The 25,929-nt window shown below is 52.5% G+C and overlaps 2 protein-coding genes across 11 annotated transcripts in view; both read left to right on the top strand.

Moving 5' to 3' along the window:
* Wiz (WIZ zinc finger) overlaps positions 1-24,241 on the top strand; it is a 27,781-nt gene extending 3,540 nt beyond the window's left edge. For 2 of the 10 annotated variants that reach the window (XM_008830002.2, XM_008830003.3), the window contains exons 3-13: positions 4,387-4,459; positions 7,102-9,224; positions 10,382-10,705; positions 15,304-15,474; positions 16,357-16,860; positions 17,912-18,301; positions 18,888-19,436; positions 20,459-20,986; positions 21,186-21,605; positions 21,844-22,039; positions 23,112-24,241. In XM_008830002.2, the coding sequence (XP_008828224.1) occupies positions 4,387-4,459; positions 7,102-9,224; positions 10,382-10,705; positions 15,304-15,474; positions 16,357-16,860; positions 17,912-18,301; positions 18,888-19,436; positions 20,459-20,986; positions 21,186-21,605; positions 21,844-22,039; positions 23,112-23,271 (5,438 nt within the window). In that variant the 3' untranslated portion in view covers positions 23,272-24,241. Of the gene's footprint in view, positions 1-4,386; positions 4,460-6,418; positions 9,225-10,381; positions 10,706-15,303; positions 15,475-16,356; positions 16,861-17,911; positions 18,302-18,887; positions 19,437-20,458; positions 20,987-21,185; positions 21,606-21,843; positions 22,040-23,111 lie in introns of those variants that run through there. The other 8 variants (XM_029562019.1, XM_029562018.1, XM_008830004.2 and 5 more) reach the window with 8 other exon arrangements.
* Positions 11,967-15,297, top strand: LOC115069804 (basic proline-rich protein-like). Its single transcript, XM_029562021.1, has 2 exons — positions 11,967-14,113; positions 14,223-15,297. The coding sequence occupies exons 1-2, from the start codon at positions 13,873-13,875 to the stop codon at positions 14,309-14,311; spliced, it is 330 nt and encodes a 109-aa protein (XP_029417881.1). The 5' UTR covers positions 11,967-13,872; the 3' UTR covers positions 14,312-15,297.
* Positions 24,242-25,929: the final 1,688 nt, after the last annotated feature.

The following is a 25,929-nucleotide window of genomic DNA, read 5'->3' as shown; positions in this document are numbered from 1 at the left end:
TCTTCCTCTCTCTCTCTCTCTCTCTCTCTCTCTCTCTCTCTTGTTTTGTTTTTGACTTTGCTCATGTTAGGCAAGTGCTCTACAGCTAAGCTATATACTCCAAGGCCTCTTCTCTTTTAGTTTTTTTGGGGGGGTCTTTTTGAGACAGGGTCTCCCTGTGGTGGGGCTGACCTAGAACTTACTATGTATACCAGGCTGGCCTTGAACTCATGGAGATTCACCTGCCTCTGCCTCCTGAGTGCTGGGATTATAGGCATGTGCCACCATGCCCGGCTCTTTTAGTTTTTAAGTTAACTTTTCTTTCTTCTCTCTCCTCTTTTTTTTTTTCTCTTTCTTGTTTTTATTGTTGTTTTGGGGTTTTGCATGACTGAGTTTGGAGCCCACAGTTTTGCACGTTAGTTAAGTTCTCTGCCACTGAGCCACACCCCCCGCTCCCTTAGTCTTAACCTTCTCGATATGTTTTTGGAGCTCCTTGGCCTGCCACTTCCCAGCAGCACTTTTTGTGATGCTTAGATATTTATGGACCCGTCTTCATAGTGCCAAACACAGAGGGGACAGAGCACATGCCAGCCCTGCTGTCAGGGAACCCCATCATTTGGGCCAAGGGTGATCAACATACACCTAGAAATGGGATGAGGAGCAGTAAGCGACAAAGAGGAAGGAAGTATCCAGATCTGGAGCCCCCACCCTTGTAAAGGCTTGGAGATGACTGATGGCACATACCGATTGAGACAGCAGTGGGATGATGTGTGACACTCTTGAGTGCAAAGGGTTATCCCTTAGTAATCCCCTTCTCAAAGCCTAAAAGGTAGCAATATCTTATCATAGGCCACCCAACTAGTCAGGGTGGGGTTGGAGTCTTAACTTTGTGGGAATTCAAGGGACTCTTAAGTTCTAAGGGACTGGGCATTTCTTCTCCATGTGGCAGATGACCCAGGTTTGGAGATAGGAGGAAGGTAGGTAGGTGTGTGTCTTTCCTGTCTCCCATCAATTCATACAACCTAGGAAGGAGGAAGTGGCCACTAAGGGGGGCCAAGCCCACCCTTCATGGTTTCCCTGAGCAAATGGGAGCACAAGTGGGGGTGGCTACACTGAAATAGGATCATGGCTAGGAGGTTGGAGGAAGGCCTGGCCTGTCTTCTCAGCCTGCTTGACCCCGCCCCCCATCCTTTGCAGACCAGGCTCTTGCCCTGAGAGTCTTGTGATATCTATAAATAGGAACAGCCTGTGGGGCTGCTATTCCATCCTGAAGCCTGGGCCCTCCCTCATTTCTGTGCAGCCCTCAGAACCCCCCAAGGACTCCTAGGAGTGGCCACCTCCAAACTCCTCTGCCTGGATGAGGATATACCCACTACTCACTGTCTTCCTATTGGTGGGACCCTGCCTCCAGTCCCATTGCAGCCCTAGCACATACACCTCTGAGGTAGGCCTCCCAGGTACAGCAAAGTCTTGGGGGCTTAGATGTTCCACACAGATCAATGAAGAGTCTGGTGCATGCCTTTCATTGTTTGGGGGACAGAGGAGCCTAGGACAAAGGATGCATCATTTCTGGATACATGGAGCTCAAGACTGGGGAGGAAATTAGAGTATGAAGCGAGCAAGCCTGAAGCTCAAAGTCCAGCCTCCATCTTCCACCCTGGGACATCGCCAAGCTAGCCCTGACACCCCAGGACACCCACTCCTTCTCCTCTGTTGTTGTATTTCTGGATAGAACTTTTTCTGTGATCTTATTGGCTTCCATCACTGGCCCATAGGGCCTGGGTCCATGGCTGCTCCCATTGTACTGAAGAGAAAACCGAGCTTGAAGCCTGGAAAGAAACCTTCAAGTCACACTGCTCGACTTTGACCTTGGAGCTGTCTGGTGTCAGCATGTGGATTCTTGGCCACTCTACTAAGCTGCAAACTGCCTGGCTTGGGGTTTAAGTGGCTCATGGATACCCTTTTCTATCGTTTGTAAGCTGTCTCAGGGGGACATGGCAGGAACCACTGAGGGCCTCTGGCATGGCCACTGCCTAAGGATTTCATCCCAGGCACCACATGACCCACAGACTTCTGGATCCCCTCTGGTGTGGAGGCTTCTGAGTAAAACCCCAATCTCCAAGGTGTCTGAGACACAGGCTTTGCTTGGCCTCCTTCCTCCAAAGTTGCTGCCACTAAATATAGGAGCCTCATTGGAGTTGATCAGATAAAGAGGCCAGTGTGGCCCCCAGGCTCATGAAATTCTTAGACATCCAGGCATTGTGCAGTCATCAAATCTGGGACACTGAGAATCTCAGAAGCAGGACGCCTGGGACCCTCAGACCCATATCTCTAGGCTGTGCCAGGGCTGGTTATCTATAAAGTACTCACCCTCTCCTAAAAAGCTCACATCTGTGAATCAGGTATCCAGGAAAGACCCTATTTCTCAAGTTACGTTTTTCCCAGCTCTTGCAATCATCTCTAGCACTCCAGCCCACTCATCTAAGCATAGCCCTGCTCCCTGTACCTCTACCTCAGTGGTTCTCAAATGGGGATGATCAGGTTCCCCAGGGGATACTTTGGGAATGTGTGGAAACATTTTTGGTTTACAGAATATGGAGGTACTGGCATCTTGTGGATGAGTGGAGGCCAAGAATGCTGTTGAGCATAGGATCACCTCAGCCCAGAGAAAAATCCTGCCCATGTCAAGATTAAAATCACTCTGCTTAGCTGGGTGTGGTGGCCCATGCCTTTAATTCCAGCTCTTGGGAGGCAGAGACAAGCAGATCTCTGTGAGTTCAAGGCCGGCCTGGTCTACATAGTGAGTTCCAGGCCGGCTGGGGCTACAGGGAGACCCTGTCTCAAAAGGACCAAAAAATAAAATCACTCTGCTCTAGAATATGCAAATTTCTGTACCTGTACCCCAACTTTCAGAGGCAATGCCATTGTTACAGCCCCTTTCTCAGGCTCACTAGATTGATCACACCTTCCTGACCACCATCTTCTATTTTCATTCCTTGATCTTTTCAATTCCCAGTGCAAATTGGACAGTGGAGGATTGGAAGAGTCTTTGCTAGTCCTCACACTTTCTGGACCGTCCTCAAATTGAGGCTGATCCAGCAATTGCATCTGTCGGGCCCTGGCCAGGCCACAAGTTCCCCTAGTGTATTAACCTTGGCCCAGGCAATTGGCATTCTCTCTGCTTGGCATGCTTGCCTATGTCAGACAAGCGTGGTGGGTAGAGAGGCGCAGGCCAGGATTCCTGTGGTTGTTCCAGGTGTTGGCTCTACAGGCTGATAATGGAGAGTTGGCTCTGTGTTGTTGGGGGTGGTGGGAATTCCCAAAAAGGAATTCCATTCTAGGATTTAGATCTGGAAAGGGGTCCAGAAGACAGGCACGGGTCCCGCATGGCTCAGGATGACCAGGCTCCCCACTCATCTGGTATCTGTTTGTTAAGCACTTGCATGCCAGGCACTGGAATGTTGCCATGGATAAGGCTGCAATGTCCTAACTCTCACAAGCAGCCATCCACAAAAGGAAACTGGCAGTTTCTGGGAGAGCTAAGAAAGAAATGAAACAGGTGCCAGGCATTGTGGCACAGGCCTGTAATCCAGCACTCAGGAGGCAGAGGCAGGAGGATCAAGAGTATAAGGTCTGCTTGCACTACAAATGAGTTCCAGGCTAAATGGGGCTAGATTGCAAGATTCTGTCTCAAAAAACAAAACCAGGTGCTCATGTCTGTCATCCCAACACTCAGGAGGCAGATGCAGGAGGATTGTGAGTTTTGAGGCCAGCCTGAGCTACGGGAGATCCTGTCCTCATAAAAATATCAAACCAACCAAATAGAAACCTAAATAAATAAATCAAGTAAAAACGGAGTCAGACAGCCATAGGGGCTCATTTGAGTAGGTGGTCAGAGAAGGGTGCACTCTGGTAGAGCAGATACCAAGTGCAAAGGTCCTGAGGCAAGAGAGCATTAGGCAAGTTTTGCAGAAGAGCCATGCAACCAGTAGGCAGGGAGGGGCCAAGAGAGGCAAGTGAGGTGGAGAGACTAGTAAAGCCCCCATCTCATGGTGTGCCATTGCCATGACAGGTGGGAAACTAGCTTTTTTTCTGTAGCTAGAATAAGAAGCCACATGCCACATGAGTTTTTCCCAGGGTGTGACTTTAAAGAAACTACCCTGGCTGCTGGAAGTGGGGGAGGCTGGAAGGCAGCAAGCTCCAGAGGTCCCCCAGGAAACCTAAGGGGACTCCTTCAGAGAACCCTCTTTCAGGGCACAGGAATACAGAGGCCAAAAGCCTCTGAGGAAGAGGGTAGGGAGCCCACAGGGCTCTTCCAAGGTGCCCCACAAGACTCCTGGAACTGGGGTGTGGAGGGCCCCGGCCAGGGGGACCCCAGCCCCTCAGGGTCTCCCCTCTCTGTTGCAGATGGGCAACCCCATCCTGGCCTCAGCGAAGCCCTCCCCCGTGCCACCTCCGCCACCCATCGGATCAGCAGCTGGTGAGTGCCATGCTGGCCCTGACCTCAGGGAGGGCAGGGGGGTGAGCAGGAGTGTCCAGGACCCATAGAAGCCCCTGGGGAATAAGGAGGGGACAGGAGGGAATCAGGAGGCCAGGCAGGAGGAGGTAGCTCCCAGTAGGTAAGCCCCTGGGTATGTGCTGGGGCTGGAGGTGGGGTCTGGGAGCAACACAGAAGGTCAACTCTCATTATCCCTGCCAGGAGCCAGGCCATAAGGGGAGGAGCCTGCAAGTTGGACCTTTTGTGTCCAGGCGGTCAAGTGACCCTTAGAGTGATACTAGGATTCTCTGAGCCTCAGTTTCCTCATCTGGAAAATGTAAACTTGTCCGCCACAAGATGAGTATCACAAATTTGCCTTGGAATCCCAAGAAGCATTGGGGAATCAACAAGTATCAACCTCAGTGTTAATGGCCACTACTCTTATTTTTTTTCTCTTATTTCTTTTCTTTCCTTTTCTGTTCTTGAGACAGGGTCCCACTATGTAGCTCTGGATGGCCTGGAACTGGCTATATAATATTGATCAGACTGGCCTTCAACTTACAGAGATCTGCCTGTCTCCCGAGTGCTGGGAATGTAGGCGTTTACCATCACACTCAGCTTCTGATTCTTTTTTTGTTTATATGTTTTGTGGTACTAGTGATGAAACTCGGGCCTTACAAACTGTGTAAGTGCTCTACCACTGAGTTACATACCCCTAGCCCTGCTACTCTTATTAAACAGCTAATATATGGTGAGTGCTAATATATAGTTGTGATAGTCTCAGGATTATTAATAAGTCTAGAAGTGAATAACAACTGTTATGTTCTGAGCTCTCGGCATATGTTCAGCCCACTGATTGCACATCCCTCAGAGGATGGGCCTGTAAATCTTGCATAGAACCAACGGAGCTTAGAGAGGTGACACTATGGCCCCTGCCTGCCTCTCTGTGCTACCCATTTCCTCGCCTGTTCCATGGGGGTGATCAATCCCCCTACCCCTTTTGAAGGCATGCTCTTAAAATGAAAGAGGGCAGGCATAGCAGTACAAGTCTGTAATTCCAGCACTTACCTGGTAGATGCAGGAGGATCAGGAGTCCAAGGTCCTACATAGTGAGTTCAAGGCTAGTAAGAAAGAGAGAGAGGGAGGGAAGGAGGGAGGGAGGGAGAGAGAGAAAGAGAGAGAGAAAATAGAGAGAAAGAAAAAGAAAGAAAGAAAGAGAAAGAAAGAAAGAAGGAAAGAAAAGAAAGAAAGAAAATAAAAATGAAGGGAGATGCTGGCCACAATAGCACACACCTATAATCCCAGGATCTGGGAGGTTGAGGCAGGAGGATCTTCAACACCAGCCTCGACTACATAATGGGACTCTGTCTCAAATAAAAATAAATAGCCATTTCTGGTGGTGAAGGCCTATAATCTCCAGCTACTCAGAGGTTGAAGGAGAAGGATCTGAGTTCAAGGACTGCCTGGGCTACAGAGTGAGTTCAAGGCTAGCCTGAATAGTTTATCAAGACCCTGTCTCAAAAGGGGAAGGGGGCTAGGGATATAGCTCAGTGGTAGAGTATAAGGCCCTAGGTTCAATTCCTAACATTTGGTGGGGGGGTGGGAAATGAAGAGAAAACTGATCAGGAATGCTCTTATTAAGAAGTCCCATCATACCAAGCATGATGACACATGCTTTTAATAATCCTAGCACTTGGGAGAAAGACGCAGGTGGATCTCTATGAGGTTGTGGCCAGCCTGGTCTACATAGCAAGTTCTAGGCCATCTGAGGCTACATGGAAGCCCTGTCTCAAAAAACAAACAAACAAAAAAATACCACGGGTTTACCAGGCATCAGGTGAAATAAAATGTTTCCCGATTTCCTGAGCACTGAGTTTTGCCTCTCTTTACCCTATGTTCTGTGGAGTTACAGCCCCTACTTAATAAGTACTTACCATGTGTGGTGGTTTTCACTGGTGACAGCTGTCAGAAAGCTCCTGAGACATTGTATCAGGAAGACAAACTGCAAGCTGCCATTTTTCGGACTGGAAAACTGAGACCCAGAGAACTTGCCTCATCTGCCCTGACACATCAGCTCCATTCATCTCTCACCCATGAAGGTCAGGGTCACTGGAGTCATCAGTCACTTTTGACTCTGTTCCTCCAAGAGGGGAGGAGTTCTATCCTTTGAGCTGTTCTGCCACAAAGTTGACATCACGAAATTTGGGGTAGAGTTGTAACTAAGTTAACTAAATTGCCACAGTTTGGGGAAGACCAAGACAGAAGCATCCTGGAGCCCAGGTCAGAGCCTTGGATCCTCCCTGGGGAAAGGTGAGAGTTGACTACACCACCAGACTTGGGGATGCTCCTGTGAGGCTCCACCTGCAACCTGCAGTCTCTGCACTTTTCCCCCATGATACAACAGGTTGGGCTATATGGACAGGTGCACCCTGAGAGTTGAACCTGGCTTTTGACCCATCACTTCTGGAAAGGTCCACTTGAACTTCCCCACCTTCACTCCCATATTCCCAGCCTTTCCACAGTCACTTTACATTGGATCTCCAGGCACTGCTCCAGCCAGCCTGGGAGGACTCCCTACCACTACTACCCTAGGGAGGGAAACCAAGGCTCACAGCTAACTTGTCCCCATTGGCACTTCCTTGCAGCTACTGGGATGGAGACAGCCTGGACTTTCGGCCGGGCTCCCCATCACCCCATCTCCTGGGCCCTTTCCCTGGGTCCCCTCATATCCAGGGGCCCTGGGAGCATCCTATGGCCCAGGAAGCTGGGGAGGGCATCCTGTCTGAGCAGAGATTTGAGAACTCAGTTATTGTGAGAACTGTGAAACCCCATATCAAGGTCAAGGGTTCTAGAAGGTTCACCCACCAGGGTGAACTGAAGTTCTTGGAGAAATATCCTCCAAGCCCCCGGAAGTTTGACTGGCTTGGAGATACAGATGAGCAGGGGCTCCTGAGAGATGCAGGGCTGCACCTGAACCTATCTCCCCAGCCTCCAACCATCACTTCCTTCAGGAGGGTAATTGTGCCAGTGAACAACAGTCCTAAAACATTGGACATGGAGGTGGTGGGTACCAAAGAGAACATAGAGGACCTTGAGGGGCTTGCCCAGCCTTCCAAGTGGGGCTTACACACATCGGCGTTGGAAGTGGCCACACAGACCTGGACAGTGAACTCTGAGGCATCTGTGGAACGTCTGCAGCCAGTGTTGTCCACAGTCCAGACAGGGCCATACCTGTGTGAACTATTGCAGGAGGTAGCTGATGGAGAGGCCAGCCATGATGAGGAGGAAGAAGAGCCAGCAGTGTTTCCATGCATTGAATGCAGCATCTACTTCAAGCACAAAGAGCACCTTCTAGAACACATGAGCCAACACCGCCGAGCACCAGGCCAGGAGCCTCCAGCTGACCTGGCTCCTCTGGCCTGCAGTGAATGTGGCTGGGCTTTCGCAGAGCCTGTTGCCCTAGAGCAGCACTGGCAGCTGCACCAGGCTTCCCGGGAGAAGATCATCGAGGAGATTCAGAAGCTGAAGCGATTTCCAGGTGATGAGGGCCGCAAGGCACGGCTACAGTGCCCAAAGTGTGTCTTTGGCACCAATTCCTCTAGGGCTTTTGTGCAACATGCCAAACTGCATGTGCGTGAGCCACTGCCCAGCCAACCAGCCAAGGAACATTTTGGGGGTGGCAGCAGGGCTGGCAGCCCAGTCGTCAGTGCTGGCAACCTCAACTATCCGTCCTATGGAGCCTCCTCAAGTCTCAGTCTGTGTATCTACTGTGGCTTCCCAGCGCCTAGTGAGAGTCTGCTCAGGGAGCACATGAGAGTAGTGCATGCCCATCCCCACTGGGAGGAGCATGGTGAGGCCTTTGAGAGAGACCCCACCAGCCAGCCAGGCACCAGCCAGGACACATATACCCGCTTCCCTGACAACACTACTATGGACTACTTTGACAAAGCTGAGCCGCTCTTGGCTGGCACGTGGCAGGAGAACCCTACTGGATATGACCCTGGCCTGGCCTTTGGCCCAGAGTACCAGCAGCTGAGCGTGAGGGATTTCCCACTGCTTAACTCCGGCCAACAGCCTCTCAGAAGGCTGGCCTTTCCCTCCCCAGTGGCCTCAGCTTCCTACTCCATGCAGTTCAGTAGAAACAAAAGCACAGTCCACCTTCAGGGAATGAGGCACCAGAGGCACTCTTGGAGTGAAGGGGAGGAGGAAGAGGAAGATGAAGATGTGGTACTGACCTCTGAAATGGATTTTGCCCCTGAAAATGGGGTCTTTCCACCCCTGGCCATCCCCAATCTCATCCCCCAGCCAGCCCTAGCACTGAAGCAGACTTTCAGAGATGCCTTGTGGACAGCTGAGGCCTCACAGGCTCAGCAGCAGCAGCTCCGAGGAATGGTACCCATTGTTCTGGTGGCAAAGCTCAGGCCACAGGTCATGGCTGCAATGAGCAGGGCATCCTCAAGGCTGCAACCTGAGGAGCTGAGACTGGGAGGAACCCACCCCCTGGACTTCCTGCTCCTAGATACACCTCTGGGTGGCCCACTGGGTCTGGACACAATCCTGGAAGGGGATCCGGCTATGGTTCTAAAGCGTGAGGAGCGGAAATGTCCCTACTGCCCTGATCGTTTCCACAATGGCATTGGGCTGGCCAACCATGTCCGGGGCCACCTGAACCGGGTGGGCGTCAGTTACAACGTTCGGCATTTCATCTCTGCAGAGGAGGTGAAGGCCATTGAACGCAGGTTTTCCTTCCAGAAGAAAAAGAAAAAAGGTAGGGTGGGCTCCCTTGGGAACTTACCTCCCTCCTTCTAGGCCTGGGAGCCACACAGTTGGGCAGCTGAGTTCTAAACTTACCCACCCTCACTCTAAATCCTACCTTAGCATCCTGAAAGGTGAAACTGGGGCCTCCCCTCTTGAGAGACCTAGGAGCCACAGCCAAGGTCACCACCAAAGGTTGGTAGATGTGTGGGGGTGGCCACAATGGCAGCTGGAGGAAGGAGTTTGGGCACAGCGATCAGCTGCAGGCAGAAAATTCCATTTAATTCCTTCATGTAATAAATATTTATTAAAACAGGTCCCCTGTGTTCTGGGTACTGGGAGGCCCAGCAGGACAACAGTTCTACTGTTTTGGAACTCATGGCCCAAGCCCAGTAATGGGACCCTTATTGGGTGTCAGAATATAGAGTCACTTGCACAGCTTATGGATTCCCAGTTGAGGTCTGATTCCAGTTCTGCTGTCCAGTGGAGCATGTTGGGTAGTTCTGATGCTGGCAGTCACACAGACCATATGGAGGTGCATGGGAGCTTGGGAGGTTCAAGTGAATGGATGAGAGTATAGACAGAGAGAGAGAGAGAGAGAGAGAGAGAGAGAGAGAGAGAGAGAGATGCTAGATTGTGGGCTAATGGATGGACAGCCAGAAAACTAGGCAGTTACAATATCAAATGATCAAGGCTTAGAGAACTAGGAAACTAGGGAATATAAGGGAGAAGACCCCAACTCTACCTCGAGGGCTTAGAGAGCCTTCCAGAAGTGGGTATCCCATCCTCTATTTGTCTGTTTCTTCACATAGCCTGTATTTAATTATGGCACTGGGGCAATAGTGAGCAAAAGTAGACATGGTAAGGATATCCATCTAATACTCACTCAGATTGCAAATCCACAGAGAAGCCTTCCCAAGGGAGAGGTCCCTAATAATGACAGATCACATGTGGAAGTGGTGATCTGGGAAGCCAGGCTTTCTGGAGTGTCTGGGTTGGGGAGGGTACATAAACTGAAAGGTGTGGGTTGGCCAGAAGCTGAAGCAAACAAAGGCATTCCAGAGGATATGTAAAGGGTGAGAAGTCCTGGAAACTAGGTGAAGTTGGGACCAGAGAGTGGGTCCCCTCACCTCTGCCCCATCCCAGAAAGTCTATGTCCTCTCTCTGCAGTGGCCAACTTCGACCCAGGCACCTTTAGCCTGATGCGATGTGACTTCTGTGGGGCTGGCTTTGATACTCGGGCTGGCCTCTCCAGCCATGCCCGTGCCCACCTGCGAGACTTTGGCATCACCAACTGGGAGCTCACCATCTCGCCCATCAACATCCTACAGGAGCTGTTGGCCACTTCTGCAGCTGAGTTGCCCCCCAGCCCTCTAGGCCGTGAGCCTGGTGGGCCACCTGGAAGCTTCCTGACTTCTCGCCGGCCACACTTACCTCTCACTGTGCCCTTCCCACCCACCTGGGCTGAAGAACCTGGGCCAATCTACGGAGATGGTAAGGGGAGGGGGTGGGCCAGGCTGGAGCCCCTACCCTTCCTTGGGATTCAGAAGGATGAATGGGTGAGTTGAGGGGTGACCACTCTGCTTTCCCGGCAGTATTTCAAGTCACTTTACAAAATACATTGACTCCGAGTATGTTGGCCCAGGCCTGTAATCCCAGCACTTGGAAGGTCTATGCCAGAGGATTGTGAGTTCAAGGTCATCCTGGACTATATAACCAGTTCCAGGCCAGCCTGAGCTAAGCTGTACAGTCAGGTCCTTTTTTAAAAAAAAAAAAAAAAGTATACTAACAGTTTTTCTTACCATTATATTGCCACACAGAGGTCATTTCTGTTTTATTCAAGGGCTGGGTCATGTACTTTTCTGGATCCAGTTTCTCAATGAATATTTTCTAGGAGCAATGGTACCCTATAGTCATAAAGTCATTGAGATTCTCACAACAACCCTATTAAGGTGGATATTTTATCATTCCCATTTTACAGAGGAGGAAACTGAGGCACAGAGAACTTACCTGCCCAAAGTAACACAACTGGAAGGAGCTGGGCTTTGAGACCCATGTAGTTGGGCTACAGAGTCCTTGTTCTTGGTAAATCTATGTTGAATACTGCTGCCCAGTAGAACTTCGTGAGATTATGGGAAATATTCTTTAGCAACCTGTTGCTGTCCTGGGAGTCACAACTGGCTATATGTGGCTACCAAGCATTTAAAATATGGCTAGTGGGGGTTGGAGGGATGGCTCAGTGGTTAAGAGTACTGACTGTTCTTGCAGAGGACCCAGGTTCCATTCGCAGCACCCACATGGAGACTAACAACCATCCATAACTCCAGTTCCAGGAGACCTGAGGGTATTGCATGACATGGGTGCACTTACATACATGCAGGCAATATACTCATACACATAAAAATAACAAAGTATTTCTTAAAATAATAAAATATGCCCAGTACTGAGCCAGTGGTGATCCTACTGGATGGTACAGATCTAGAATCCTGACTGGGTTTTTAATCAATGCCAGTTCTGTCCATCAGCTCTGACAAACCCCTCCCATACTCAAATGATTGCATGCACTAAAGTTTCAACCTGTACCACCTCAGATATGCCTAAAAACAAGCCCATAGGGCCAAGGCTTATTTTATTTTGCTTTGATGTGCTGAGCATGAGACACTGAGCCTCATGTATGTTATTAGGCTACTGGGCTCTGCCCCTAGCTCTAGGAATACTGTATACCAGTTTTACAGATAAGGAAACCGGATTATCTGCTTTATCCTAGCCACACAGAGGCAGAGTTGTACTTCTGTGCATCTTGTTTGGTGGTGTCTTTCAGAGGATGGCTTTCAAAATCCAGAATCAATATCTGGTGCTAGCCGGGCTTGGTGGCACATGCCTTTAATCCCAATTCTTGGGAGTCAAAGGCAGGCGGATCTCTGCCTGTTCAAGTCCAGTTTGGTCTACATAGTGAGTTCTAGGCCATCTGGAGCTACAAGGAGACCCTGTCTCAAAAAGACCCCCCGGCAAAAAAAATCTGGTGGTAGATTGCAGGGCTGGCAGAATTAGAGAAAAAGTGAAGATCTCAGTCTTCTAAAGTCTGACTGTGTGGGAGCTCAGCTGTGAGGAGTAGTTAGGCTCTGAGGAATGAAATATGTTTGAATGGGGAGAACTGACTCAGGGCCACTTGGGCTAGGGCTTCCTTTTATAGGTCCTCTACCTTCCAGTTTCCTGCTTAGATCTGTATTCTAAGCTTGGCTGGACCTACCCCTTCTGCATGCCAGGCAAAGGCACTTGAGAGTTTTCAAAGGTCAGGGTGGGCTGTCAAAGGTCCACCTCTTCCTTGGACAAAAAAGAAATGGAGGCATAGACAAGTAACTGGCTGAAATTAGACTTCAGGGAAAGGCAGAGGAATGAGACATGGGGCTTCTTGCCTCTGCTAAAATTTGCCCACCAAACATTCAGCTCTTTGACCGGATTTGGTTCTAGTGTCTCGAAATGGCTGGGAGATAGTGCCAGCTCTAAGGATAGCTAGGGCTGAAGGAAATAGTCTATGAGCTTCAGCTCTGACCCTATGCCTCTGTGTCATCTCAACAGAAGTGGAGGTATCAGGATCACATTCCCTATCTGGCATTTGGGCCAGACCTCCCCAGCCCCAAGGATGGGACCAAGTACCTAACTGCCAGGTTCACCTCTGACCAAGCTAGTTCCACCAAAATAACCATGGTTCATTCTCCAGACAGAGCTGGCCAAAATCTTGGGGTGTGAGGAAGTAGGGTCAGCTCTGCCCTGGCTTTGTTTAGAGGAAGAAGAGAGACAGTTATGCCTGGTTCAGTGAACTCCTGGGGAGGGGGACATTAAGGAGTAGCTCGGAAGATCCTAGAAGCTTTGCCTTAAGTAACGGTGTCCAAAATCAGAGCCAGGTTGGGGCAGTAGCCCAGCGTGGCAATTCTTTTAGAAGATTCTTCCCCTTCCCCAAGCCAGAGTAGGAGGGTGCCAGGTGGGGGGAGGCAGTAGTCAGGGTCTGGCCCCACCCCGCTGTCAAGAAACAGCTGGACTGAGCTGGTTGGAGTTCGTCGGAAGGAGCGCGCGGTGCTTGAAACGAAACATAGGTGAGAAGGAAGTTCCTTGACTGCAGGACCCTGGAGGAAAGCCAGATATCCAGGGTGATGGTGGGAACAGGGGAGGATCACGGTGACTGAGTATCAGGTGTCCTTCAAGCTTGTCCTAGTAGGTTTGCTTGGAGTAACGATATCCACGATCAAGGCCACGATCACGTTTGTGCACCTGGCGAGAGAGACTTCTAGAAAAGAGCACGGGGCAGGGTCCTAGCTCCGCCCGTGGAGTTCTAATTCAGAATGTTGATATTGAGGTGGATATGTGTGGCAGGTGGATTCCCCTTCTAGCCGTAGGGATGTGCGGATCCCGAGTTGAGGCGGCAGCTGGAGGCTGCTGGACTCGTGGCAGGCCTGCAAGGGTGGGCCCCCAAGCTTCCAGCAGCTTGCGGCCATAGTTCTGCGGGGCTGAGAACTGAGAGCATTCCGTTCCCGGCGCTCGGCGCTCGGCAGGCCGCCCTGGGTGCGCCCGAAGGGGCGGGGCGGAGCGCGCTCTGCGGCAGCAGCGTACGGCGCTCCGCTGCTCTCGCCTGGGGCGGCCGCCCCGCGTGCGCCGGAGCCAAGATGGCCGCCTCCACCGCCCAGTGCCGAGTGACAAAAGCGGAGAGCAAGGCGGCGGCAGGGCTGCGCGCGGGGGGCTCCCGGGAGCGCGCGCCCACGGGGGCGCCTCCGCCTGGCCCCCCAAGTCCAGGCCCGGTGACCCTCCCTGTGCCGCCGCTGCCCCTGCCCCCACCCCCGCCGCCTCCGTCGCGGGACGGGCCCAAGGCCGAGCGGGAGCCGGGGCCCAGGCCCTCGCCCGCGCCGGGTAAGAGTTGGCCGAGGGAGGGTCCCGGGAGGGGAAGGTCGGCTTCCGGCCCGCGCACGCCACCCCTCGCAGCACCCGCCGTCGTGTCTCTGATGCCCCCTCCCCCCAGGTGCTGGGACCCCGGGCCTCCTGCAGCCGCCCCCAGGGTCCCAGGCATCAGAAGCACCGCCGCCCCTCCTCAGGACTCGCCGGCCCTGACAGATGTCCCGCGCATCTTTTGGAGCGCCCCGTTGTCATGGTTCCGGTCCCCTCGGTGTGGAAAGCCACTTTTGACCCTGCCCCATCTGACAGACGCGCCCACTTCCACCCGGAGACTTTGACAAAGTACTCGGTGTCGCGATCACCGTGGCCTCCCGGCCTGTCTTCCCTCTGTGGGACGCAAACTCAGCAAGAGGGACCTTCCAAGACCTCTGCCCGGTTGCTTCCCTTTGAGCGTCTCCGGCGTCCATCTGACACATTTCCTTCGTTCTCAGAGCCCTTGCTCTGAACTCGACCTTGTTGCTCAACAGGCTTCCCAGGCCCGCTTTTAAAATGAAAAATAAGACTAAGAAAACCGCCCTGGATTCCTTCTCCTACAGGCATCTCACCCTAGGAAGCTTCCTCTTTAGATGGAAGCTTGAGAAACTTCACACAAAGTTCTGTCATTCCCACTCTCTCTTCCTGTCCTGTCTGATCCCTTTGGTGCAGGCTCCAGGTTATTACATTGTCCCATCGTAGGCTTTGCTATAGTGGGCTCCCTATTGTCTCTGAGGCTCCCTTGTTTGGTGAAGATTTCACCCAGTCCTCAGCTCCCTGCCTCTCTGGCCTCTCTGGCTTCCTGACTCCTGCCTCTTTCTTCTGACTGTCCCCACCTTCACCCTCTTAGGAGTTTTGCCCAGAGAGGTATTTTCCCTGTTTCCTTCAGATGGGAGTCTCAGCTCAGACTTGCAGTGTGTTCTCAGACCTGTGTACCTTCTGGTGGATTGAAACTGTTGCTGGTCTCTTCTGTGGTTGGACAGCCTCAGTGTCCCTACATTGAGGTCGCGCTGGGGGTTATGGGTGCAGTCTCAGCCACTCAGGAATGAGTGGCTTCTGGTGGGAGTGAGAGCAGAGGCCAAGGATGAGGAAGAAGCACTGTTCTTTCAGCCCCCTTCTAGCGGGTGGACAGCGTGATGCTTGACTGGGCTGAGCCTGTCTCCTCCACCCCACAGGCCTGGGTTCTGAGGAGAACACAATGGTGGCCATGGACTTGGGGTCTCCCCCACTCCCTAAGAAGAACCTGCCTGTCTCTGGGGCCTTGGAGCAGGTGGCCAGTCGGCTGAGCAGCAAAGTGGCCTCAGAGGTTCCTCATGGCAGCAAACAGGAGCTGTCAGACCTCAAGGGTGAGTGGCCCAAGTGACAAGGCAGGAGTATTAGCCAGGATGGTCATGTTCACAGGGCACTCTCAGGCCTGGGGATTAATGTGGGTCCCCAGGTTGGCACTTCCTTTCTCTCTAGCACTATAAGGCACCAAGGAGACACCCAGCTATCTTCTCCCTGGAGTTTCTGTAACCCCGGCTGTGTGTGGCGCGTATTTACAACCTCACTGAATGAGGGCAGGGCGTCCAGAGAAGCAGTGGGCAAGGTGGTCAAGAACTCGCATTCAAACCTAGGTCACTTGCCAACCCTGACCTTGTCAGTTGTAAGCTTTCTTGTTCTTCGGTAGATTGCGAGGTTGTTGAAAGGGCAGTTGAGAGTAATGACAAGTACCTTGCTAGTTCCCAAGGGATGTTCAGAGGAGCACAGTGAACCTGGCTTCTGCCTTTGTGTCATTGAAGTTGGATAGGGGAGCAAAGAAGCAGATAGGGGGTGGGCAGGGACCATGGCTGGGACTCTGACCAAGCATTTAAAGTATGATTGAGCTGCAGAGAGTAAAGCTAGGACTTACTTCAGTGTGTAATATGTACCTGGTAAGTCAGTGTTTGTGTGTGTGAGCTTATTTCCAGGGCATCCTGGCATGTTGGAGGTCTGAAAAGCATCCCCATTGGCTTGACCACAGAAGGGTGCTGCCTCCTGCTGTGTGTTTTTAGGCACAACTCTTACCTTCTCTGAGCCTCACTTTCCTTACTTGAAAACCAGAAGACCTTGCCAAATTATAATTGTCAGAATCAAAGGGATTTGACAGAAACAGAACACTTATTTTGAACCTGGATAAGGGGAGAATGGGCAAGGTATGCCTGCAAGGCCTCTCAGCCTGCCATCCTGGTCTCCATCTCTCCCTCCAGCACAGAGCCTGACCACCTGTGAGGTCTGTGGTGCCTGCTTTGAGACTCGAAAGGGCCTATCCAGCCATGCACGCTCACACTTGCGACAGTTGGGGGTCGCAGAGTCAGAGAGCAGTGGTGCTCCCATCGACCTCCTCTACGAGCTGGTAAAGCAGAAAGGCCTGTCTGATGCTCCCTTTGGGCTGCCTCCTGGCCTGACCAAGAAGTCCAGCTTGCCGAAGGAATTGGTTGCTGGGGCTGCCCGGCCTGGCCTGCTCACCCTGGCCAAACCCCTGGATGCCCCTACTGTCAACAAAGCCATCAAGTCACCTCCTGGATTCTCTGCCAAGGGCCTGGTCCACACATCCAGCTCTCCACTCCTCAAGAAGGCACCGCTGGCCCTGGCAGGATCCCCCACTCCCAAGAATCCTGAGGACAAGAGCCCTCAGCTGTCCCTGAGTCCCCGGCCGACCTCCCCAAAGACACAGTGGCCCCATTCTGAGGACGAGGGACCCCTGAATCTCAGTGAGTGTGGGTTCTGGAAGCTGAGGGAGGGACCGTGGTGTCACTTGGTCCTCAGATGAGGAGGGCCCAGGGTGGAGACAGTAAGAACTGCAGCTCCCAGGTCCTGGGCCTTCCTGGTCAGTGCTGGTTGAGGCACTCATTATGTCTCCTGTTGTGCTGTCCTGCCTACTTTGCCTCTCCTGCTTTGCCGATCTTCCTGTGGAGTCCCAGCTATAGGTCTCAGCCTGCCAGGGTCCTTTTTGCTACCTCAGAGGAGCTCTTGTACTTCTGTGGCATGACAGTGGGGGCAGTGAAAATAATCAAAGTACTGGTGGACCTAGCTTTCCCAGTGGTAGTTTTCAGCACTTAGATCCTTCAGGTAGATAGGTAGTTGGCCTGACAGGAAGTCCCTGCACTGGCCTCTTCTTCACGTCTCCTGGCCACCCCATGCTGAGGCATCTCTTTTTTTGTGCCCAGTGGTAGAGACCCTTCCCCTGGGCTGCCTCAGGCTTGGCAAGCAGGGTTTGCAAAGAAACCCAAGTGCAGTGAGCAGATTTCTTGAGGTGATCATCAGGCTTTCCCACATGTTGACAGGCATTAGAACCTGGTAGTGACCCCAGAGTGTGGCCCCCTGCTTAGTGGAGTACCTCAGTTGGCACCTTGTATTCCCTGGAAGCCACTTCCACTGAATCTTCTGTGGCTTTATGGGCACGCTGTTGTGGCCAGACCCTTAGCACATGGTGCTTGGGAGTCTGGCAGTGCCCCTACTCTGCACCCACAGTCTTCTCCCATAGTTCCACTAGCAGAAGTCATAGGGGAGAGGATCTTGGAACATTAGGATCTGTCACAGAACTGCATCCTTAAGCTCTCTCTACCTTCACTTAATGCCAAAGGGGTAGGCAGGGAACATGCTGCTCTGCTACCCCAAACCTCTGAAAAATCTGTTGGTGGCATGACATTTGAACCCCGAACTGCCTGGGCAGTTGAGAATCACACCAGACCCTCCTGCCTCCATCCCCCAGGGCCGACCAAGGTGGCGGCCGTGAACCCCCCCTGTGTTTTGTCTCCGCAGCTTTAGATAGTGACGGGGGCAGAGAGCTGGACTGCCAGCTGTGTGGTGCCTGGTTTGAGACCCGAAAGGGCCTGTCCAGCCACGCCCGTGCCCATCTGCGCCACCTGGGCGTCAGCGACCCGGATGCCAAGGGATCCCCCATAGACGTGCTCCACGGGCTCATCAGGAGGGACGGCGTCCAGATCCGCCTCCCACCCGGGCGCGGAGCCCTGGCCCAACTGGGGCAGCCTCCTTCTGCCTCCACAGCCCTCTCTTTGCTCCCCTCCCCACCGCCGGCCAAGAAGGCCAAGCTGAAGGCCGCGGGTATGGCCAGCCCCTGGGGGAAGCAGGACCTCTCAGCCGCCGGCATTTTCTGGGCCTCTGATGTGGAGCCGTCTCCTCTCAACCTCTGTAGGTTCTCGCTTCAGCTGCCCTTCCTCCCTGTGGGCCCTGGAGCCCTTCCCTGGGGGGTCTTGGCCCCCTCCTTACTCCCTTCTTGTTGGTGTAGGGAGTAGATTGGGGCCTTTGGCAGTGGGCCAGCTCAACCCAAAGATTTTGTTGTCAGTGGGCTACTGGGCCCTCTCTCTTGGCCTTGACCTCTATCACTATGACCCTGGCTGAGAATGAAGGCTAAGAGGAGGGTCCTGCCTTTCGGTGTGGAAGGCGCCCACATCTGCCCCAGTCTGTATAGCATGTGGCACCAGGCTGCAGCTTTCTACCTCCTGTCCTGTTTTTGTTGGGACCTACAGAGCTGTGGAGTATTGATTCTACCCTCTGCCAGGACAGAGGTCCCTTTTACTCTCTGGAGCTCCCCCAACCCCGCTCCTGCCCCGTGTCTGGCCTCCTGGCCCCATCCCTCAGCTCCCTGGCTTACACCTGCCTTCCACTACCACCCTGGCCTAGGGGCATGCTGCTGCCCATGTCTACTTGGCCAGGAGCAGGTGACTGTCCTCATGATACCCATGGTTCTAACTGTCCCTTTCTCCTCCCGCTGCAGCCTCAGGCCCAGAGCCAGCACGAGATATCCGCTGCGAGTTCTGCGGTGAGTTCTTTGAGAACCGCAAGGGCCTGTCTAGTCACGCACGTTCCCACCTGCGGCAGATGGGTGTAACTGAGTGGTACGTGAACGGCTCACCTATTGACACACTTCGGGAGATCCTGAAGCGACGGACCCAATCCAGGCCAGGTGGACACCTCCACCCACCAGGGCCTAGCCCAAAAGCCCTGGCCAAAGTGGTAGGCAGCGGAGGTCCTGGCAGCTCACTGGAAGCCCGCAGCCCCTCGGACCTTCACATCTCACCCCTGGCCAAGAAGTTGCCACCTCCACCAGGCAGCCCCCTGGGCCACTCACCAACTGCCTCTCCTCCCACGGCCCGGAAGATGTTTCCAGGCCTGGCCACACCTTCTCTGCCCAAGAAGCTGAAGCCTGAACAAATGCGGGTGGAGATCAAGCGGGAGATGCTGCCAGGGGCCCTTCATGGGGAGCCGCACCCATCTGAGGGTCCCTGGGGTGTGCCTCGAGAAGATATGACACCCTTGAACCTGTGTAAGTGTGATCCTATGGCAGGGCAGGGAGAATGATTGGCTGGGTCTCTTCCCTGTGTTTCCTTAGGGGTATACAAAGAGCCCAGGGCTGAAATGGAAGATACACATGTCCAGAGGACACAGAACTTACTGTTCATTCCTGCTGATTCCTGTACCCAAGCTGCTGCTTGGTTCTCTGTGATTCAGGCAGGAGAGGCATAATTATGTCATTCAGCAAAGGCAAAAAGATTTTATTTTATGTCATCTTCAGCCGATTGGTGGTAGCTGCCAGCCAGATTCCTAAGGAGAACAACTATAGGGATCAATTAGTGATGTCTGCCACTGGCAGGTATAGAGGGATAGCGTTGGATATTTGAGCTGTGTCTGACATTCCTGGTAATTGAGGGCTTGGCATTTGGAGTTGAGTCAAGATCTCTATTCTTCCATAATGTAATAGTAAGTGACTTGGGAAAGGTGGAGATCAGCATAGTCCCATGTCTCATCTCTGGATGTTTTTTGCAAGGATTAAGTGCAATGACGCACTTAGCATGGTGCCTGGTTGCAGAAAGTGCTTTATATGTCATAGTTGTTATCATGTCACTGTCACTTGCTTCCCTGCCACACTGTCACTGTGTTCATTCTGCTTGGGTTGATTCTCTGCCACACAGGTAAGCATGCCAGGCTTCTCCGTAGAGCTCCCTGCCATGTGCTCTGAAGCCTTCTCATTTCAGCTCTCCCAGCAACATTGGGAGATGAGGGTTTTCATCTCTATTTTGCAGAGGAGGAAACTTGAGACTCAGAGAGGGGAAGTGATTTACCCAGCATCACTGAGGGAGACCTCATGAAGCCAGCTAGCATTTGAGGCGACAGAATAAGCAAAAGGACTGGGTGTACACGGCCTCAAGTAGTTCACTAGAGTCTGGAGGGAGCGGGGCATGGATAGGGATATCCAGGAGGCTGGCACTCTCATGGGCCTTGAGCTTGGAGGGTTTTTGCCCACAGCCACCACCTCCTTCAACTCTCCCTACCCTGGATCCCCCGCAGCATCCCGGGCAGAGCCAGTTCGTGACATCCGCTGTGAGTTCTGTGGTGAGTTCTTCGAGAACCGCAAGGGCCTCTCCAGCCACGCACGCTCTCACCTGCGGCAGATGGGTGTGACCGAGTGGTCCGTTAATGGCTCACCCATTGATACACTACGGGAGATCTTGAAGAAGAAGTCCAAGCTGTGCCTCATCAAGAAGGAGCCACCAGCTGGAGACCTGGCTCCTGCCCTGGCTGAGGACGGCTCCCCCACAGCAGCTCCTGGAGCTGTGCATTCCCCACTGCCATTGTCACCCCTGGCTAGTCGGCCAGGCAAACCAGGAGCTGGGCCAGCCCAAGTTCCCCGGGAGCTCAGCCTGACACCCATCACTGGGGCCAAGCCCTCAGCCACCAGCTACCTGGGGCCAGTGGCCACCAAGCGGCCCCTACAGGAGGACCGCTTCCTCCCACCAGAGGTCAAGGCCAAGACCTACATCCAGACTGAACTGCCCTTCAAGGCAAAGGCCCTCCATGAGAAGACCTCCCACTCCTGTAAGCAGTGGGTTGCAGGGTCCTGGGATGGCATCTACCAGGGCCAGCAAGGCTGGGTCGTGCCACAGACACATTGGCACCAAGTAGGGCCCCTGAGGCAAGGTCCCCGTGGGAGGCGGGATTGGCTCCTGGCTCAGGCCACCTGGGTATGCCTGCACTCATGAAGCTATGCCTCAGCAGCAACCCCCTCTGCCTGCAGCCACCGAGGCCTGCTGCGAGCTCTGTGGCCTTTACTTTGAAAACCGCAAAGCCCTGGCCAGCCATGCACGGGCTCACCTGAGGCAGTTTGGTGTGACGGAGTGGTGTGTCAACGGCTCTCCCATCGAGACACTAAGTGAGTGGATCAAGCACCGGCCCCAGAAGGTGGGCGCCTACCGCAGCTACATCCAGGGTGGCCGCCCCTTCACCAAGAAGTTCCGCAGTGCCGGCCATGGCCGTGACAGCGACAAGCGACCACCCCTGGGGCTGGCACCCGGGGGCCTATCCTTGGTTGGCCGAAGTGCTGGGGGGGAGCCGGGGCCTGAGGCTGGCCGGGCAGCTGATAGTGGTGAGCGGCCTCTGGCAGCCAGCCCACCTGGTACCGTGAAGTCAGAGGAATACCAACGGCAGAATATTAACAGTGAGTGCCTGTGGAGGAGGGTTGGGAGGGCAGCGGGTACCTTTGAAGGACCACTCAGTCACTGTGTCTTAGTTGCTTACCCTTCCATTTTAAAATGTGTCATTCTACTTGTGCCGTGATGTCCATTCACCAGCTATCCCTTCTTGAGTCCCAAAAGTCTCTGCCCCTTGCTTACTGAAAAGGCAGGGGTGTCTCTAGGGCCCTAACCATCCTATTCATCACCTATACCTCTCTCTAGAATTTGAGCGCCGACAAGCCCGTCCCCCAGATACCAATGCAGCCCGGGGGGGTGAGGAGGCCAATGACCTGCAGCAGAAGCTGGAAGAGGTGAGGCAGCCTCCACCCCGGGTCCGGCCAGTCCCTTCCCTGGTACCTCGGCCTCCCCAGACATCACTGGTCAAGTTCGTTGGCAACATCTATACTCTCAAGTGCAGGTATGCTGCCCCTTTGGGAAAGGGAGAACATCTAGCTGGGCTTTGGCTATCAGGAACTTGGGAACATGGCAGGGTCTGGGTCCTCATGGGCTGTCCTTAGGCATGGCAGGACCCATCCTATGGGCTTCTCACTGACAGAGGCACTTCAGAGTACCAGGCTAAAACCCTAAGCTGTGTTGCCAGCCAGATCTGGGTTCAGTCCCAGCTCCCAACACTTTACAGCTTAGTGACCTTAGGCAAGAGCTTACCTGCTCTCTGCCTCAGTTTTCCCATCCTTAAAATGGAGTTCACAACAGACCTACCTGTTAAGAGTTGTTGTGATGGCCAAGTGTAAAAGTAAAGCACTGAGAACCTTAACTGATAACTAGGGTAAGGACCCAACAAGTATTTTCTTGTTATTAAAAAATAGATCTCAGTTAATTCCACATGTATATCAGACACCAGGAAGCTTCACTATTGAGACCTAAGGTGACTCAATCCAGGCTATAATATAGGCCAAATCAAAAGTAGGATTCAAGATGGGTACAGTGTCTGAGGCCTGACATCCTAGCATTTGGGAATCTGAGGAAGGGGGATTGCCATAAATCTGAATCATATAGGCTACATAATAACTTCCATGCCGGCATGAGTTCCTGAGTAAGACCCTGTCTTCTAAACACCAAAGAGAGAAGAAAAAAATAGAATTCAACCCAAGTCTCTGGAGCTACACTTCAGCTCTGGACCTATACTTCATACTACCACAAGGGAGAAAGGAAAGGATGGTTCTTGTGAAAGTTAGGGAGGCTTTGCTTCTCTGTACCCACTATCATCTTAGGCAGTATGCATCAGGGAGTTGTGTGCCTCCCCTGCTTCCCCACCTTTAGCACCAGAAACTTTTGCTCATATCCAGGGGCCCCTTCTTTGACCTTATGGTAGAGGTGGCTGCCCATGGGAAGACACCTCTTCACACAAATCCTGAGCTTGCCATATCTACACTTAGTAGTGGTAGGTATGCCTAAGGCTCAGGCTGTGCTGCTTCTGCCTTTCCTTGAAGTGTTGGCCACACCCTCTTTTTCCCCCCCGCCCCATGCAGGTTCTGTGAAGTGGAATTCCAAGGCCCACTTTCCATCCAGGAAGAATGGGTGCGGCATTTACAGCGGCACATCCTGGAGATGAATTTCTCCAAAGCAGACCCTCCGCCTGAGGAGCCCCAGGTCCCTCAGGCACAGACAGCAGCTGTAGAGGCACCCTAACACAAAGCATTCCAGATTCCTCCTCATGCCACCTGTCTCCTCCCGTTTCTCCTCTGTGTCCTCTCTCCCTCTTTCCTTTTTCTTTTCCATTTCCAAAGGAGCAAGCCAAAACCTCAAACCGGCGCCCCTTGGGGGCTGGGCACACTACAACCAGGGCGCCAGGAGCCAGCTATCCACCCTTCCCCCAGCCCAAGGACACTGGGACCACAGGGTGTCTCCCTTCAGCCCACCTGGTTGGTTCAGCAGGGGCAGTAGCTAGGCCCCTGGTGGTGGTCAATCTGGTCATTGGGAAGGAGGACAGCACTCCCCTCTGTCTAGCAACCAAACAGGGCTATGCCTGCCAATTGTGGCTATTTTTAAAGACCCCTGTCCAGGTTCCCTCTTGCCCCCATGAATATCTTCTCACACACAGGCAAATACACACATGCACACCTCGTGCGATCTGGGATCTGCCCTAGCCCCCCCAGTTCCCAAGTCGAACGACCACATCACGCCACGGTGCTTGCTCAGGGGAAGCCATGCTCCCTCTGCTGACCCACTAGGGCCTGGGAGCCCCCATTGAGTCCACTATGCCACGAAAATTGTTGCTGGCTGCCCCCCCAAAGGGGCGTTCCTAGCTTGGAAGAGCTCATAGCTCACAGCTGACAGCTGCCTCCTGCCATGTCAAAGCCCCTCATAGCCTCAGGGGCTTCCAGGGCTGGGAGGGTAGAGTGAGGGGTGGGACTCTCCTCCCCCTCCTCCCCCTTTTCACTGTTGCTTTCTATGTATAGCTCCCTAGATCTCTCACTTTTTTAAAAATGCATTTTGTGTAGAGAATAAGAAATGTGGATCTTTTTATTTTGCAATCCTGGGCCAGCTAGATACCGGGAGCTGATTGACCTTTTAACTTTTTTCAGTGGCCACCTTTTGGTTATCAATGTATCTAGAAGTATGTAAATCAGATTAAATTTCTCTTCTGGAACACCCTGGGGCAGGCAGCCAGCGTGTGTTTTTCTGTTGAGTGGACAGGCTGGTGGCATTGGCTGACAGCTGGGACTAGGTTCAGGGTTGCTGCTACTCAGAGCCCTGCTGGAGGCCCTAGGTTTCCCCCATTTGCTGCCAAGCTGACCAGATGCAGCTGGGGTCAAGTCCAACCTCTCGACTGTTAGTCCTTGATGCTGAGCCTTGTCAGGGGCTCTGGATGCCTAGGGAGTTGGCTCTTCTGAGCAGAGGAGCCAGGTCTCTGACTGATCTGGGAAGGGAGCCAAGAAAAGGCACTGATGCCAGGGAAGGAGCATTAACAATCCTGCAGGATTGGTTCTACCTAGGTGCTTAAGCAGAGTAGGAATTGTTCCTTGAGGGTGTTGGGGGGGCCCTCATCTAAGAGCATTTTGAGGAGCCAATGAGGTTACAGAGAGTGGGGACTCACCTGTCTTTAAGATAATGACTTTTAGCCAGGCATGGTGGTACGCACCTTTAATCCAGCAGAGCAGAGGCAGGTGGATTGCTATGAGATCGAGGCCAGCCTGGTCTACATAGAGAATTCTAGACCAGCTGTGGTTACCAGGAGACCATATCTCAAAAAGACCCCCCCCCCCCCCCAATAAGGAAATAATTTTTGTCTTTTAAAATACAGTGCTGGGGATTTTTTTCAAGGCCTTATAACTCCCCCCCCCCCCCCGCAATAAGGTAATGACTTTTGTCTTTTAAAATGCAGTGCTGGGGATTTTATTCAAGGCCTTATATACCAGGCAGGCAGGTGCTTTACCAATGAGCTATCTCTCCAGCCCCAAAATAAGTGGTGGAAAGACTCATGAACTCAAATAATAGAAGAGAGGAAAAAGAACTACAGATTTTTTTCCCATGATACTATTTTCTTGCTTAGCAAGTATTGAATATTTCTTAGGTGGTTAAGATTTTGTTGGCTGCTCCTACCTGTTTATTCCATGTATTTTTTTACAGTTCAGCATTTTCACTAATCAGCCAAGTGCTGGAAAGTGGGAATGATCTCATGGGGTGTGGACAACAGGGCTCTACCCCCACCCATCCTGTACACTGGGTGTGTGTATCCAAGACAAGGGAGGGCATTTCTCAGGATAAGAACTTGCCCAAACATTCTTCCTCAGTGTTTTTTATAATGTAAAATCCATTTTAGAATATTGAAACTATACAGTGGATTTAGAAAGTTCAGATGATACAAGAAATAACATAGTAAGCCCTTCCCCACCAACCACTACACACCAATGGCTGGGACATGTACCATTCTTACAACATACACCTTTTTCTAAATTTCCTGAGCATGGCTCAAAAGAAATAGCCTAAGCTTTTGAGCCCCTTGAACTATGAAAACAGCAGCAGTTAAAACATTGGTGAAGTGGCTATGGCAAGTGCCACAAAGAAAACTAGGATTTAGAAAGGTGTCACGGGGCCCTACATTAGTTTGGAAGCCAGATTGTGGGGCACCCCAAGGTGCTAATACATGTGTGAGTTCAGCTGTTTGCAGTGCACCAGAGATGGAATTTTTCCACAGGACAGCAAGGTCTGCAAAGGCCCTGTTTGGGGAAGTCATGTCACCAGAATGTTTCATTCTGGACAATTCTAACCAAATAAAATAGCGCAAATGGTCAAAATGAGCCCTCATTAATCACAACTCAACCTAATCTGTAATTCACTTCCCCT

Source organism: Nannospalax galili, unplaced genomic scaffold (genome assembly GCF_000622305.1).
Source record: "Nannospalax galili isolate Female #2095 unplaced genomic scaffold, S.galili_v1.0 scaffold2094, whole genome shotgun sequence".
Classification (NCBI taxonomy): Eukaryota; Metazoa; Chordata; class Mammalia; order Rodentia; family Spalacidae; genus Nannospalax; species Nannospalax galili.
Note: the sequence above shows the minus strand (reverse complement) of the source record. Positions and strands in the feature narration are given on the sequence as shown.

Coding starts and splice junctions, on each gene's coding strand:
- LOC115069804 (XM_029562021.1), top strand. CDS start 13,873: ATGGCCGCCTCCACCGCCCAGTGCCGAGTGACAAAAGCGGAGAGCAAG. Junction 14,114..14,222: donor CAGGCCCTCGCCCGCGCCGG/GTAAGAGTTGGC, acceptor CCCTCCCCCCAG/GTGCTGGGACCCCGGGCCTC.